Source organism: Erythranthe guttata, chromosome 10 (assembly GCF_056151865.1).
Source record: "Erythranthe guttata isolate IM_541 chromosome 10, IM_541, whole genome shotgun sequence".
Taxonomy (NCBI): domain Eukaryota; kingdom Viridiplantae; phylum Streptophyta; class Magnoliopsida; order Lamiales; family Phrymaceae; genus Erythranthe; species Erythranthe guttata.
This window is the reverse complement of record NC_142542.1, coordinates 17,782,653-17,800,672: the sequence shown is the minus strand read 5'-3', so window position 1 is coordinate 17,800,672 and position 18,020 is coordinate 17,782,653. Positions and strand designations below refer to the sequence as shown.

Sequence of the window (18,020 nt, the reverse complement as noted above, 5' to 3'; positions counted from 1 at the left end):
CTACTAAATACATATATATATATATGGGCGTGTGTGTTATTATGTATATATATATATCAATGGTGTATATATATATATATATATATATATTATATTGGTGACTAAAACCAAAATTGCTCATGCGAGAAACTTATCTACAATTGGGCCCAAACGTAGGGTTTCATTTTCATCATATCAACGTAATCTTTTTCGTCACGATGAAACTCTTATCTCTTCTAACATTTTATTCACACTTATCATATTCAATTTAATTAAAGAAACATTTTAATCCCAAATAAAGTCATATATTTGTAGCGCCCCGCCCCGAGTAGCAGGCACCTCGTGGCGGAACACCACTCAACATGCAGTACATTCAATGACCCCAAATATGCTCCTCAAAATTTCGATGATCAGAATATTAAACCCCCAATATCTATATCATCGTGTTTACAAAAGGAGGTTCTATTACAAGTCGACTTCGACACCACTTACTCTATTACAAAATTCTCGATCAAAGGATTCCTATACGGAACATAAATAGAGATACCTCTCGACGAGACTAATCGGAGGCATACACGAGCTTTAACTCTTAGTATGAAAATTTAGGTATAAATCTTTCTTTTACCTGCGCATTAATATCAGAAAGGAGAAACGAATAAGTCCGAATGACTTAGTGAAAAACATATGATCCATGAGTATGATGAGAATCAACAGAACAGAACATATAACGAGAGACTTTACAAGAATTTCATTAACATAAGTGTAACATGTACAAGAGTGTAACATGTACGGCTTGAGTTCAATATTTGGTGGGGTCTCCAACCTTGTAACTCCCAACAAATAAAATCATATCACATCCTTATCCCTCCAATCCGTCCCGAGTGGCCACTCGGTCGGAAACAGGCAAGAGGCACGACCGGAACGTGCCGATCCGGCTCAGGAACGTTTAACTCCAAACGAACGTGAGTCCGAACCATCAGGAGGTACCATTCGGGAGACCAGTCATCGTCAGCCCAATACTGCCCGATCGTCTTACCGAAATGGTCCTAGGGCCCAGCTCCCCCAAGAGCGTCCTCAAGGGTGGGGACAGTAGGTTCAAGAACCAATATCATTCCTTTTAGGAATATCAAGTCATTCATTTCAAGAATCAAGTCAATCATTCACAAGATAAGTCACGATCACGATAATTGAATATCAAGTTTCAGGATAATGAACATGTTCAGATTTCAATTCAAGCCAATGAAAGAATTGTCGTGAATATGGAATTCAAGAAGAACAATAAGTTCCATGTCAGGTTCCAAGAACGAGTATATCAAGATCTCAATGAATTCAATAAACATGAGATCCAAGTTCGAGCCAACAAAATATTTATTCTCGGGAAGCATTCAAGACAAGATTTTGAGAATAAATATTATTCAATATCGATTCGGCCAGGGAATCAAGTATAGGAATTAGCCGTGAACATAGCAACCAAGAGAATTTACAAGTTCAAGATTTCAAGAACAAGATCAAGGTTCCAAGTTCGAGCCAAGGAAACGAATATGCTCGCAAAACATTAAGGATCATATTCCAAGAAAAATATAATCAATGCATCAAAGGATTCAAGATGGAGAATATATTTGGTTCAAACAAAGGAGATATTAAGCGCAGGAAAGAAATCGGATAAGGAGTCATAGTTTCTCACCTGGAGTCCAATGCTAGTTCTATAGGTGCATCTTTAAGCTTAAACCTTGAGTGAGAGCTTTAGTACGCTCGACACCTATAAACATATTCATCACTTAACAAGATTCCAAATGCTAATATAATCGTATTATTCTACTATATCACATAGTCAATTTCTTGAAACATTTGTTACGAATGTCTTGCTGCCACAGCTTATTCGAACAATCGTTACGATCACCTTACTTATCCGAATAACCTAAACGATATATCGAATTAAAGCTAACATCAGTGTCTACAGGTTTACTGAAGACTCTGAGCCCAAATTATCGACCTAACACAATAATAACAGCCTCGGAAGATGAGTACATGAAACTGCCAGGTTTTTTTTTGGAAAATTCGTTGTTGGCACAGTTTGTTTGAAAAATCATAACAATTAGCATGCTAATCCAAATTGATCACATGATACGTCAAATGAAAGCTAACAGAAAATCCTACGAGTTCACAGAAGGCTTTGATCACAAATTATGATCCCAACATATTCAAAACAGCCCCAAAAGATGACTACAGAAAACTGCCAGAATTTCGGATAAATTCTGTTTTCTGGTACAGTTTTGTAAAATTCATAACTATTTGTAAAGTTATCCAAATTGCCTAAATAATACATCAAATGAAACCTTACAACTTAATCTACAAGTTTCATGAAGGCACAGAGCCCAAATTATGATCCCAACATATCGAAAACAGTCCCGCAAGAAGATACTCAAAACTGCCCTGTTTCCGGCAGATTACTGTCATCGGATTCCGACCTCTAAAACACGTATATTAAATACTCTAATTCAATACAATTGAACACTTACTTATAGTTTACGATGTCCTCTACGAGTTTCCTGAAGGAACCGATTCCAAATTCGCATTCGAAACCTTTCGATTTCGGCCCCGAAAACAGGTGCGGCAGCAGATTTTGCTTCCCCAAAGTCGCAGCGAGCAGGGTGACTTCTTCGTCAAACTCCGGCGACCAACGTCGGTGCAAGCCATCGAGAACTACCACCAATAGAGAGCCAAATTCATTAGCTTTCTAACGATGGATCCTGATCAACGAGGTTCAATCTCAAGGCCTCTAAACAATTATTTCTTTGAAGGCCTAACTGCTGAAATTCGAATTATAAGTGACAACTTGTCTTCTTCGCCGGATTTCGGCTGCTGGAAATAGAACACCATCTCAGACCCGTATCTTTCAACCATGTTGCTATTTTAAGATTTCTAGATTTACTAATTTAAAAATCAGAAGAACAAAGGTTCTAAAGGGGTGCTCGCCGTGAGTTTTCATGGAGAAAGGAAGATACCATGAATATTGCTATTGCTAGAACTGTTAAATGAACGAGATAAAGGTTGGGTATTAAGAAAAGAGAGAGTGAAGAGATGAAGATGGAGAGAGAGAGACGGTGAGAAGGTGAGAGAAGAAGAAGAAACGTGGCTGCAATTGATGATGCACACGTCAATCCATATCTCAATTATAAATTCTGAAAATTGGCTATAAGGCCAAATAGTTTTCTTAATTACCAAATAGATGCCATAACTTTAGATAATTACAATTCTATACTTCCCATCAAATTCGAGATATATTATAATTTCATATCGACACATATCAACTAAATAATTTCAATTATCCCCAAACTTAAACAACTTACATATTTACGGGGTGTTACACTCTTCCCTCCTTAAAAGAATCTGGTCCCCAGATTCTCAACTATTATTCGAACATGGAAATACAATTTCCTAAAATTATTTTCTTGCTCATCCGTCGCTTCTTGAACTTCGTGGTTTCTCCATAATACCTTTACGTCTTGTCATCGACGAATTCGTTATTGAGATGAATACACTTACGCGGGTAATCTATCTTCAAGCCGTGTCGCTTCAGGGAAGAATATACGAGATTGATCGAAATAGTGCGAGCTTAGTCCTTCAAACCTCTACGAAGTGTTTCCATGACAATCTATATCTTCCCAAACTTAGAATTGATTTGGATAATGAGTCAAACTATTATCGAAATGAATTCGAAATTACTTATTCAATTCAAATCTGAGGTAGTGCTAGGAAGTACTGCTTCTGGAACTTTAATTTCCGCGGCTCCATTAGCAATATCGTACAGTTCATTCGGCTCATACTCGATGTAGCCTTACTGTTGAGCAAAATGCTAAATATTTCTAACGTTATAGAAGTTGAAGGCCGAGATACAGTTCGTCAACCAATTCATGGGAATTGTGAGGTACATCAACTATGAGGAAACAATCGAGTTAGGGTTGTAGCTAGAGTGCTACAAATGGTCTGATGAGAGGAATGAAAGGGATTAATAAGGGGTCTTATATCGTTCGAATCATTAAATCTCTCCCTAGTTATCCGTGTCACCTTCCTCAAGAGAACGTGTTTCTTCTCCTCCGTTTCGCTCGAAAATCTGATGCAATTAGAATTATATATCTAGTCCCGCATTTGCATAGCTCTTTTGACGATCTCGTGTAGACTTTGATCTTTATTCGATAAGTCGAACTTAACCAGCAGCATTCACTATGATCTCCAATCACCACCCCTTCTGTTTGCTATCGTTGGTTATTCGCCGCTCATCTAGTCTGGAATTGCAAGCTTGATTGACACTTTATTCCATGAACACTGCGAAAATGTTTGTATTCCAGCTTGATAGATTCCCAATCATCACGATAATATGCGCTATACATTCTCAATGTAACTTCAATTTGTCCAGTCACCCACTTAAATGATAAGTTAGTTTTGAGAACGTTTCTCGTACCGAGCTGAAAATTAGTCCCCTATTGCGGATAGTTGCTTCCATAACAACGAGATGATGTATAATCTATATCGAGATAATGTGAGTTAACTACAAGAGATAGATTTCGGATCTAAATTATCTTCAGGAGACTGAAGAGGCAACTACTTTCCGGTCCACAAAAAAAATTCTTCTCATTGGTCTACATAAAGTGGAATTGAATGCACCACGATTACAATCAAAGAGGACGACGAAGCCTGATTTACTTATTGTATCAACATTGGACACTAGAAGGGCTTAATTATAGATGGCGTCGCAAGGAAAAGGTTTTCGAACTGTAGATCGACCAAGCAACGGTTAATGGAAGAGAGTTTTACTTCTAAAATCAAGAGTAATCAAAAATGGCAACGGTTGACACAATCTTCCGGTGGTTTCGCAACCGCATGCCTAATAAATACTTACCGTACATAAATCATGACCCGTAATATTTGACAATTGAGTAGCCTTAATATTCATTCAGTTCACTATTGTTTCAACATAGGTCAACTAGTCTAATGTCATTCATCGACATTAAGCATGCTCTAATCACGTCCGAACCATTACACACATTATGTCTATTAATGTCGATGATGCATTACTTCAACCAAACGACATGACGGGCAAAACTTATTAATAGCAAGTTGATCATGAAGACCGAATTCTTGTAGTTGTTCGTTCACATCTTACAAAGAAAAGTACAATTCTCTACGGTGTTATTGACAAAGGTGTTGTACTTTAAACTTCTTCTCCACATAGCACTTAGCTCTTGATATTAACCAAACAGAATTGCAAAAACTGATGATCCAATGTCAAGATATAGCTGACTTATGGGACACTAGGGACTCTAGAGGTGGCTCATGCAAGATTAAGAGGTGTCTCCCGTTGTGTAGCACTTTGTCCCGCAGGTTCAAGAGGTGGCTCCCACATCGTAGCACTTTACCCTGCATACCACTTAGCTCCCTGTACCCTAACGATTAGAATCAAGAATTCAAAATGCTCAAAATACCTTAAGAGTCAACAAACACTATAGAATTTCTAAGTCGTCATAACTATATAACCTTTTTCCGTCGAGTAAGATAATCGTCGAAATTATTCCAGGTCGAATCCATAAGATGATATAACAATAGATGCATACAACTGTAGTCATATAACATGACATTGCCCAAACAAGGTCCATACTTTTACCCTGAATTAACAATAATCATGGCCTATGAGTGAGAGGGAACAACAAGAAGCGATATGAAGAAGTCGAATCACAAGGTTTCAAAGGAATAAGAAACCTCACAGAATAGGCCTCACTCATGAAGTATTAAATGAGATGAGGAATCTCAAAAAGAACATAACAAGAATATGGAAGCATTCAAACAAGATCAAACGCCTCACTCATGATCAATAATGGGAAGGAAGTAAGATAGTCAAGCAATATTGTATACAACGAATCAGATACCTGAAAAAAAAGTAGGTAACCGAGATGCCGAAGTATTGAAATGAGATATGGAGTTTTGAAATGAGATATGGGATTTCCATTGTGATCAATAATAACAATGGAACAATACATATACAAGAATCGAATTTTGAGGCCAAAATAACAAGAACCTCAAAAATAGGTAGAAAGATTGACCCGACATTTGAATAATAACAATGGTATAGCCAAATGAAACGAGAATAGGGACCTCAAAGGTACGTGATCAAAATCACTAGATATTCAAGGAAATTGGAACACTGGAAATGGAGTAGTATAGATTGAGTAAGTAAAGCAATATTCGAGGAAATAAAAAGTCTCGACAAATAGATTAGCCGAAACTATAGAGTGTTCAAAGAGATACAAAACCTCACAATCAGGTAGATGATCAAAGCAGATGGTAATAGGATAAAGTAAGAAGCCTCAGAAGAACATGACCAAAGTCGTGACGTATTCAAAATAAATGGAACACTAAAGATGAAGTGAACTGAATAAGAAGTCTCGGCAAATAGATAAGCCGAAACCATAGAATATTTACAAAGGATAGAAGATGGAGATGGTAGCAAAATAAGGTAAGGGCTTAAAAAAAAGGATAATCCAAACCATGCGGAATTTGAAGGGGTACGAAACCTCATAAAATTGATAACTAAGACTATGAGGTATTAAAATGAGACAAGAGAATCGATTACGATCAACAAATGAAATTAGACAATATAGGCCAATGAAGCAAAATTGAATTCATTGGAATAATAAGGAGTGAACAAAAGAACTCCTGAATATTTGGTTCACCATAAATCAATACTCAAAACGAGATAATACGGTTTCGATAAGGAAGTCAAGTTATGAAGTAAAAAGGAATGGGACGTCTACAAGAAAAGGTGTTACCAAATTCAAGTGAGACTAGGAACCTCACTCGTGATCAACATTGGAGAATTGGGAGAATTGGAAGCCAATTGAAGTAACCAAAAGAACCAAGAATCTCAAACTGCGTCTCAGGTCGTGTATGATAGATATTTCTACGGGGTATTCCTCACTATCTATATCGGTAATAGATGCTAAAGTATTATCTCAATGCCTCTAATACTCGATTATCACCAATCTTCTCAATTCCCCAAGATTCAATTCATAGCTCTACAATTCTCAAAGATCCCTTTTCCATCATCGCCCGGGCATCCAACCCAAAGCTACCAACCTGGCTCTGATACCACCTGTAGCGCCCCGCCCCGAGTAGCAGGCACCTCGTGGCGGAACACCACTCAACATGCAGTACATTCAATGACCCCAAATATGCTCCTCAAAATTTCGATGATCAGAATATTAAACCCCCAATATCTATATCATCGTGTTTACAAAAGGAGGTTCTATTACAAGTCGACTTCGACACCACTTACTCTATTACAAAATTCTCGATCAAAGGATTCCTATACGGAACATAAATAGAGATACCTCTCGACGAGACTAATCGGAGGCATACACGAGCTTTAACTCTTAGTATGAAAATTTAGGTATAAATCTTTCTTTTACCTGCGCATTAATATCAGAAAGGAGAAACGAATAAGTCCGAATGACTTAGTGAAAAACATATGATCCATGAGTATGATGAGAATCAACAGAACAGAACATATAACGAGAGACTTTACAAGAATTTCATTAACATAAGTGTAACATGTACAAGAGTGTAACATGTACGGCTTGAGTTCAATATTTGGTGGGGTCTCCAACCTTGTAACTCCCAACAAATAAAATCATATCACATCCTTATCCCTCCAATCCGTCCCGAGTGGCCACTCGGTCGGAAACAGGCAAGAGGCACGACCGGAACGTGCCGATCCGGCTCAGGAACGTTTAACTCCAAACGAACGTGAGTCCGAACCATCAGGAGGTACCATTCGGGAGACCAGTCATCGTCAGCCCAATACTGCCCGATCGTCTTACCGAAATGGTCCTAGGGCCCAGCTCCCCCAAGAGCGTCCTCAAGGGTGGGGACAGTAGGTTCAAGAACCAATATCATTCCTTTTAGGAATATCAAGTCATTCATTTCAAGAATCAAGTCAATCATTCACAAGATAAGTCACGATCACGATAATTGAATATCAAGTTTCAGGATAATGAACATGTTCAGATTTCAATTCAAGCCAATGAAAGAATTGTCGTGAATATGGAATTCAAGAAGAACAATAAGTTCCATGTCAGGTTCCAAGAACGAGTATATCAAGATCTCAATGAATTCAATAAACATGAGATCCAAGTTCGAGCCAACAAAATATTTATTCTCGGGAAGCATTCAAGACAAGATTTTGAGAATAAATATTATTCAATATCGATTCGGCCAGGGAATCAAGTATAGGAATTAGCCGTGAACATAGCAACCAAGAGAATTTACAAGTTCAAGATTTCAAGAACAAGATCAAGGTTCCAAGTTCGAGCCAAGGAAACGAATATGCTCGCAAAACATTAAGGATCATATTCCAAGAAAAATATAATCAATGCATCAAAGGATTCAAGATGGAGAATATATTTGGTTCAAACAAAGGAGATATTAAGCGCAGGAAAGAAATCGGATAAGGAGTCATAGTTTCTCACCTGGAGTCCAATGCTAGTTCTATAGGTGCATCTTTAAGCTTAAACCTTGAGTGAGAGCTTTAGTACGCTCGACACCTATAAACATATTCATCACTTAACAAGATTCCAAATGCTAATATAATCGTATTATTCTACTATATCACATAGTCAATTTCTTGAAACATTTGTTACGAATGTCTTGCTGCCACAGCTTATTCGAACAATCGTTACGATCACCTTACTTATCCGAATAACCTAAACGATATATCGAATTAAAGCTAACATCAGTGTCTACAGGTTTACTGAAGACTCTGAGCCCAAATTATCGACCTAACACAATAATAACAGCCTCGGAAGATGAGTACATGAAACTGCCAGGTTTTTTTTTGGAAAATTCGTTGTTGGCACAGTTTGTTTGAAAAATCATAACAATTAGCATGCTAATCCAAATTGATCACATGATACGTCAAATGAAAGCTAACAGAAAATCCTACGAGTTCACAGAAGGCTTTGATCACAAATTATGATCCCAACATATTCAAAACAGCCCCAAAAGATGACTACAGAAAACTGCCAGAATTTCGGATAAATTCTGTTTTCTGGTACAGTTTTGTAAAATTCATAACTATTTGTAAAGTTATCCAAATTGCCTAAATAATACATCAAATGAAACCTTACAACTTAATCTACAAGTTTCATGAAGGCACAGAGCCCAAATTATGATCCCAACATATCGAAAACAGTCCCGCAAGAAGATACTCAAAACTGCCCTGTTTCCGGCAGATTACTGTCATCGGATTCCGACCTCTAAAACACGTATATTAAATACTCTAATTCAATACAATTGAACACTTACTTATAGTTTACGATGTCCTCTACGAGTTTCCTGAAGGAACCGATTCCAAATTCGCATTCGAAACCTTTCGATTTCGGCCCCGAAAACAGGTGCGGCAGCAGATTTTGCTTCCCCAAAGTCGCAGCGAGCAGGGTGACTTCTTCGTCAAACTCCGGCGACCAACGTCGGTGCAAGCCATCGAGAACTACCACCAATAGAGAGCCAAATTCATTAGCTTTCTAACGATGGATCCTGATCAACGAGGTTCAATCTCAAGGCCTCTAAACAATTATTTCTTTGAAGGCCTAACTGCTGAAATTCGAATTATAAGTGACAACTTGTCTTCTTCGCCGGATTTCGGCTGCTGGAAATAGAACACCATCTCAGACCCGTATCTTTCAACCATGTTGCTATTTTAAGATTTCTAGATTTACTAATTTAAAAATCAGAAGAACAAAGGTTCTAAAGGGGTGCTCGCCGTGAGTTTTCATGGAGAAAGGAAGATACCATGAATATTGCTATTGCTAGAACTGTTAAATGAACGAGATAAAGGTTGGGTATTAAGAAAAGAGAGAGTGAAGAGATGAAGATGGAGAGAGAGAGACGGTGAGAAGGTGAGAGAAGAAGAAGAAACGTGGCTGCAATTGATGATGCACACGTCAATCCATATCTCAATTATAAATTCTGAAAATTGGCTATAAGGCCAAATAGTTTTCTTAATTACCAAATAGATGCCATAACTTTAGATAATTACAATTCTATACTTCCCATCAAATTCGAGATATATTATAATTTCATATCGACACATATCAACTAAATAATTTCAATTATCCCCAAACTTAAACAACTTACATATTTACGGGGTGTTACAATATTAGTTCTAACAATCGATTTAAAACTTAATTAAATTCGAAATCCACAATTCAATTGGACCATGGATGCCTTGCAAACCGTACCTGTTTTCTTTTTTTCCGTGGCACATTCAAATTCGGGCTGTACATCAAACTAAATTACTCGATATCTGATTCAGAATCGATCGTAAAATGCTCGTTCGAGTAAGCTTGATCCAAATTTTCGGTCGATAAGCAACAAAGTTCGATTCGAGCTCGAGTTTGATATACTTACGTAACTATTTTCACGAGCTATTGCTAATATTATTTGACCTTTAAAATAATTCAATTATATGAGGCCTGGCAGCCCAAAAAGAGATGAGCTACTTTTGAAACAGACCCAATTTTTAAGTGCTAAAGATTTGAAATATTTTGGCACAAGTAAAAAGGCCCAATTTCAGTCTTAATGAAAGCCCTTAATGAAATTCACTTAAAACAATGTTTGTTTGACGCTACACCTGTGAAGTACACCAGGTGATTATTAACCGTTGATCTGCATACAATCTCACACACCCATGTGTATTTGTGTTTAGTGGGAAGTTATTTCACCATATCAACAGTTAATTATTACCCGATCTATTTCACCAGATGAATATAGCGTCTCAAAGACCCTTAAACAATGCTTATTACAAACCGCTGTTGCGACAACGTTTTGACGCAAATGAAAGTTGATTTGTGGAAGGATCTGGAAAACTGATCTCATTCGTTGGATCGAGCTTTTACATCATGACCATAGAGTTCTCACTTTAATATCATTCTCCTCTCTCTCTATCTCTCTCTCAGTTTTCTTCCGTTTTGCGTTCTCCTGAAATCCTTATGCTCTTCCCAACCACTCCGTGTGTCTTCTTTTGTTTCTTTGTTCCGTCAACCATGGGTCAAATTCCGTCGTACCTGGCACGCTTTGACTCATGGATTATTTCTTCACCGATGACTTTTGACTTAAGCACCTGTTTAAAGCAGAAGGTGGACTATTGGAAACTAAGACCGAAGGAAAACCCGATACACTTGTATATATTGCCCTAAATTGTTCTGTGTGTGAGATTTAGGTCTTTGATGAGTGCGTAAGCTTGCGTGCTTCGTTTTTAGTCTCCCTTTGCGATTTCCGTTTGAATGGATGCCCAACAACTACCTTGTTGTTTATGATTATTCATGTCACTATTTCTTATTAATTTTTATAAACCATTTCGATAAAGGTCAAAAACTAAAAGTAATGAATAAAAGAAAGAACAAACTGTATACATAAGAGCCTCATAAACAAAAAGATTTAGTTATAGTACACATAATAGTTGCTGACCTATTGAAATGATTGTCAAAATCCTATTTTTGTAAATTCTCATAATAAATAAATCCCATGCAAAAAAGCAAAATCCTCTTTTTGACCAATCCACTTGCTCTACTATAAGCTAATTCTATTACACCCTTTTTTTTTTTTTGTCTACTATCCACTTTTTCCAGCTTTCATTCTATCCCAAAAATCGGTGTCTGAAAATACGACAGATTGCCCTTCGCAGCCTGGAACGAATGAACCGGTGCTGGCGTTAGTACATTCCAATTCCCGTTATTCCCGAACTCCTCCGCTTCGTTTGTCGTTGTGCCGTTGCTCGAATCTTGGTCGTGTATTGTGCCGTTGCTCGAATCTTGATCGTGAGTCGTTGTACCGTTGCTGATCGAATGCTGATAGTTATAACTACCGGTGACGCCGAAGAAACCCTCGTTGTTGTTGCAATTGAACTCCATGCTGTAGGGTGTTGTACCTTGTAGTGTAAGTGTTGTACCATGGTGGTGTGGTTCTTGGAAAAGAGTAGTGGCACTAGTGTTTTTGGCGTTAGTGGTTTGGTGGTAGCCTAAAGCAGCCCACAAACTTGATGACTGGTCCTGCTTTATTGGCAGGCCGAAATTTATACTGGCCGCAGCGTTTAGTTGTAGTGGGGCTGACGTGGCTGACAGCATGTCCTCCCGACGGAGATTATCCTCCGACGAAGTTATGGCGAGGTTGCTCGTATTTTCCGGTAACAATTCTGGAGAGGTTTTCGGTTTGTTGGTCCCACCACCGATTGGCAAATTGCTGCTAGCAATGCTCCTAACATCGTATCGGCACATGTCGAAATTCGTGACTGCATTTAGACCACGGAATTTAATTGCCGCAATGTCGTAAGCCTCTGCCGCTTCTTCCTGAGTGCCTATTTCGAAAGAACACAAAATATAAATATTTCATTTATTTATATAAAATAATAGAGTTTATTCGGTACACGAATAAATAAAAACTCGTCGCGTTATTAATATCAGCAAAACCTCCCTATGTTGCATTCTTTGCACCCGAACAACTTTTAGGAGTTAGAATGCTGAAAAAATTGCATTATTGAGAATTTTCTGCAGATATTGTGGATTTTTTTAACTAGACTAATGTGGTGTTTGCAAACGCTTTTCAAAAGTGATTATAAGCTTTTCTTTTTGTTCAAATCAGTGTTTTTTAAACATTAAAAAACTCTTAATCACTTCGGAAAAACGTTTGAAAACACCACCTAGATTGTGCAAATTGTAATAATTAAACTATTGAAATGCTGCACTGTGTAATTTTTAACTATTGCTGTGGTTAAATAAAAACTTACTAAACACACATAACACAACATGGGCGAATGTGATTACGTGCAGATCAACGGTTAATAAACAAGATCAACGGTTAATAAACATACATACGTTGCCACGCATAAAATTGAAAACAGCATAATAAAATATGAATATTTTATTGATTTATTTAAAATTTAATAATTTAAAAGGACAACGTATGTAGACGCTGAAAAGATTCGTTTCATTCATTCATTGATTTTATCTTCTGATGAATTCACATTATTTATGTCGCCACCGTTTTAAGAAACCAAATACGAGTCGCCACGTATTACATTAATTGTCTTCTTGTCAGCCTTTCTTAATTCATTTTTTTAAGGCAACAACCACCGCCACTCCAAACCAATAACACACATGTAGATATATATATATATATATAGGACCAGTTATTTATTATTTGTGGTATACTTAGTAATTATCTTGGAATAAATTATTAATATTTAATTTAAATTAATTAAAGAAAAATAAATAAATAAAAAACTTACTGAAGGTGCCGAGATAAAGATCTTTGTTCCCGGCAACTCTTCCGATCCTTGCTTGCCACCTCCCGTGCTGGTGGTGCCTGCAAAAAATATTAATTTTCCGGTGACGAAATTAATTAAAAAAACCTAATAGTTATTTTATTTTATTTTATTTTTGCCTAAAAAGGGCAAAATAGTCCAGATTTTTTTACAGACCTTGTCACTCCTCTGTAAATCGAAGCTCCCCGAGAAAACCCACTACTTTTTCTGCAATTAATTAAAAAGAAAAATGTCACATAATTCAAAATATATTATTATTATTATTATTATTATTATTATTATTATTGAATAAATGAAGATATAAATATATTAATTAAAGTGAAAGAAATTAAAACCTTCTAAGGGAAGCAACAAATTCCTGCCTAGTCATGTGCTGCATTTCCTCAATTTCCATTTCATAGTTTGATACCTGTATGTATATATATATATACGTACACGTTAAAATTCAAGAAAATTACATATATGTATATGTACGTATATGTATATATATATGTGTATATAGTAGGTGCATGTGAAAATGAGTTCACCGGAAAATTGGTGGTAGTGGTGGGGCCCCAGTACTTGAGGGCTGCAAGATCATAAGCTCTAGCTGCTTTCTCTTCTTTATCGTATCCACCTTTTTTTTTAAACAAATTAAATGATTATTAAAAAAAAATAGATCACGTCAAATTTAGTACACTGTCTTAAAATAATTATTATTAAAAAAATTGAATGATTCAAACACTTACCCAAATAAACTGGAGTTTAAATCGAATTTGTCCATTGAATAAAGAGTTGTCACGTTCGTATATATTCCGGAAAGGGAAACAAGATCAGAATTACAACTGTACATCTTTCTTTGCAGATAATAATCAATGAAGAAGATGATGATATGTATGTATAATGTATGTATATATGAAGAAACCCTAATGTGGTAATAATAATTAATTAGTGTTAGTGTAGAGTGTACATGAATTTACAAACCTTGCCTTCCTTTCCGACTTTGCCCTTCTCTTCTGCAACTGTTGTCCCACAAATGAGCTTCATATCTTCCCGTCCACCTATGTCTAAAATGGTCATTTAAACAAAATCAGACTTACTTATGTATATATATATATATACAAAAACCCTAGGTTGCTTCTTAATTTCTTGTCCGAATTTTGAGATGAAGTTTGTACCTAGTGACTCCTCTAAAGATGGAGGTGCGTTGGCCGAAATTCTCCGACGCCTTCTTCGCCGTGGGCGTCGGCGGTGGAGGCGGCGGCGCAACAACCTGCAGCTGCATCTGTGTGTCATCGTTTTGTGGGGTGGAGAATCCGGTTAAGAAGCCAGCAGCTATTGTCTTGAGCTCCGAATCATCGTACATAGTACTGTCGAACTGAGTAACCACCCCATCCCCGCCCATAGGGCCCCCGCCGGAGCCACCCAAGAAATCCTCCAGCTTCGGCCCTCCTCCGCCGCCGAGGACCGTGAGATGGTGCTGATCGATCTCCGACGCCGCGGCTTGACTTGCACCGCCGCCGCCGCCGCCGCCACTACCATTTTCTTGATCCGCAACCCCGCCACCTATAAAAACACAAGCCCAAATCCCATGATATAATAGTGCATATATAGTTTCTGACAAATAGTAATAATTACTTAATTTTATTTTAATCAAATAATAACCGACGCTAGTTTTGAGGTGGGATTAATTTCAATTTCATATAAACTATATAAAAATAAATAAATTAAAAAAACTTACTGTCAGAGTTATTGAAAGAGGGTTGGAAGAGAGAGTTGTTAGAGAGAGAGAAGACGAGCCAGTTGGGATTAGAAGAAGAAGAATCCATATTATGATCCATTTTTAATACAGACGACGTGAAAAACTAGGGTTTCTTTCTTTCTTTCTTTGGGAAACAGCGCTGATCGAACTCCCAGTTTTCTCTGTGTGTGTGTGTGAGAGAGAGAGGAGAGAGAAAGAGGAGAGAGAGGAGGTAAAATGAAAGAGTACGTAAAAAAAAATGAAAGGAAGAAGAAGAAGAGAGGAACACAGATATAGAGGTGAAAACGAAATATGCACGACCAACGAGGCTCTCCTCTCTTGTCACATTCTCCCTTTTAATTTTGACTCAATTATTATTATTATTATTTATATTCATTCTTCTTTTTAACCTATTTAATTAATTAATTCAATCCTTTTTCTATTTTTTTTATAGCTAAATTACAGTCACCCTCTTGTTTAGATAATTACAGATACTCTCTTCTTTTAAATATTTTTACGTAAAATTTACGTAATTCGATTCTTTATCAAACCAAATCGTATATTCAGTTCGGTAAACGATATGAAATGTTGGCGTACACAAATTTTAGTTTGGTATTTACGAATTTAACATCCCTAAATTTGACTCTAAAGAAGTATTTTCATAAGATAATGCATAGTTGAGGGGATGACTATAATTACCCAAACTATGGGAGGGTTTCGTAATTTGACCATAACTCAGGGGTTTGGCCGTAATTTACCCTTATTTTATTTTACCTAATATAATTTTCATCCTAATTCAAAAAAAATATATAATATATATGTGAAAAAGAAAAGGATCTTTAAATAATTAATTACAATTGATGATACTCCCTCCGTCCCAATTTAAATGACGTTTTGGGTTGTTTCACACATATTAAGAAAATCAATAAATGTGTATAGATTATAGTAAAAAGCATAGCAAAATACTAATATATCATTGACATTAACTGTTTTACAACTAACTAATTAGGAGTTAGAAAGAGTAAAATTGAAAATAGTGCAATTAATGATGCATTGAAATCTAAAATGACAAATAATTTGGGACAAAAAAAACTCTCTAAAAAGACATATAATATTGGACAAAGGGAGTATAATAATAGGATCAAGTGTAGCAAAAAGGCACTTAATTAATTAATTAATTAATTAATTGTGGAAATATTTAAATGAATGTAATTAAAAAAACTTTTTCCTATGATACTGGTTTTGAGTCAATAAATTTTAATTTAAAAATAAAGATAAGACTATATTATGTTTGGAAACAGAGAGGACATGTAATTAAATAATAAAAGCAAGGTTGCAGAGGGGAAGCAAGTGGAGGCCAATTATGGAGGTCTGTCTCTTCACCCAACTAAGCGCGTGTGAAAATTGAACCGATCGAATCGGAGTTTAAAAAAAAATAAATTAATTTCGTTTTTTGTTTCGAAAGAGTTAAAAAATGAAATCAAAATTTTAGAAATTGAAATGGAGAACGTTTATTCGGAAGTCATCGAATTTTGTATAGAAATTCAGTGAGATTCGACGATTGTCGCAATTTCCACCGGTAATATTTGTTATCTCTGTATATAATTTTGTTTCAAGAGAGTTCAAAAACAATGAGAAATCGAAATTTCAAGAATTGGAATGTAAAGCATTTGTTCGGAAGTTGATATTTGTATCGAAAATCGGCGAGATTCAGAAATTTCGACCGTCCCAACTTCCACTAATTATTATTATTATTATTATTATTATTATTAATGACATGAAAAAAAAAAGGTGATGAGGGGTTTTAGAGAGTTTTGTTTGTTAGTGGGGAAACAAGAAGGGGGTGAGGGGACATGGCCTACGTGTCATTCCATCACTTTATTTATTATTTTAATCCATCTCCCGCCAATTTGCTCCATTTAGTCACACAATCTTTTTTCCATTTTAATTCTAAATCGATATTGAGTTGTACTATACTTTATAATTCAAAATGACATGACCAACAAATTAAATCAGAAATTGTGTAACAAAATTTAGTACAGCGCGTGCCTAAAAGAAAAGGTGCATGGATGGAGGCAGTGTGTTAATTCCCAATAAATTCCTTTTTCAAATAATATAAAATTATAAATAAAAAAAAATAACCACACCTCCGATCAATTAATTAGCAAGTACAATACAGGTGTTGGTGTACTTGCATGGTGGCTAAGATTTTATGAAATATCTTATTTAATTAATTTTGTGTAATTTATTCAACAGTTATTTCTTCTTAAAACAATTTAATCAGTAAATGAATATATGTGGATATTCGATTCGTTGTATTTTAATTAACTTTTTAAATGAGTTTGATATGGCTTTGGGTTGAGGTATATTTATAATTTTATTAATGGTTATTGATATTATATTACTGGTTTGTGTCTAAAAATAAGGTTTATTGTCTGATTTAAGAGGCTAATAATTAAGGTAAAATGTACATTTTCATTTTATTTTCCATTCTGCCACATCAATTCAAGGTGCCCAACTGTATTTATTCTAAATATTTATGAAACATATATATACGTGTGCCATAATTAAATGGTTTGTACATGCATGGCACAAACCAGTTTATTATAATTTATTTTTTCTAAATTACTTTCCCAAAATACAGTTAAACCTCCAATAATTAATACAATTGAAACTAGCGAAATTCTATTAATTTAGCAAAATATTAATTTATCGAATTAATAATTTAATACATTTTCATCGATTCAGGATCGAAATAAATTACTCCATCTGTCCCATATTATATGTCTTTTTAGAGATGTTTTCTTGTCCCAAATTATTTGTTATTTTAGATTTTCAATGCATCATTAATTGCATTATTTTCAATTTTACCGTTTATAACTCTTAATTAGTTAATGGTAAAATAATTAATGTCAAGGATATATTAGTATTTTCCTATGTTTTTTACTA

The 18,020-nt window shown here is 35.8% G+C and overlaps 1 protein-coding gene and 1 long non-coding RNA gene across 4 annotated transcripts; both read right to left on the bottom strand.

The window, feature by feature from the left end:
* Window positions 1-290: 290 nt before the first annotated feature.
* LOC148767729 (uncharacterized) lies at window positions 291-10,180 on the bottom strand. Of its 3 annotated transcripts, none has more exons than XR_016033863.1 (4): window positions 9,337-10,180; window positions 2,499-8,576; window positions 1,664-1,738; window positions 291-604 (listed from the first exon to the last, which is right to left on the bottom strand). It is a non-coding gene; the product is annotated as an uncharacterized LOC148767729 (long non-coding RNA). The 3 variants fall into 3 exon arrangements; XR_016033862.1 differs by lacking the exon at window positions 291-604 and having other exon boundaries at window positions 1,662-1,738; window positions 2,499-7,442; window positions 8,502-8,576; XR_016033861.1 differs by lacking the exon at window positions 291-604 and having other exon boundaries at window positions 1,662-1,738.
* Window positions 10,181-11,416: 1,236 nt separating this feature from the next.
* AIL5 (AINTEGUMENTA-like 5) lies at window positions 11,417-15,429 on the bottom strand. The gene is made up of 8 exons (XM_088824075.1): window positions 15,072-15,429; window positions 14,509-14,896; window positions 14,311-14,397; window positions 13,879-13,967; window positions 13,687-13,760; window positions 13,508-13,558; window positions 13,316-13,392; window positions 11,417-12,385 (listed from the first exon to the last, which is right to left on the bottom strand). The coding sequence occupies exons 2-8, from the start codon at window positions 14,624-14,626 to the stop codon at window positions 11,664-11,666; spliced, it is 1,218 nt and encodes a 405-aa protein (XP_088680201.1). The 5' UTR covers window positions 14,627-14,896; window positions 15,072-15,429; the 3' UTR covers window positions 11,417-11,663.
* Between the last annotated feature and the right edge of the window lie 2,591 nt (window positions 15,430-18,020).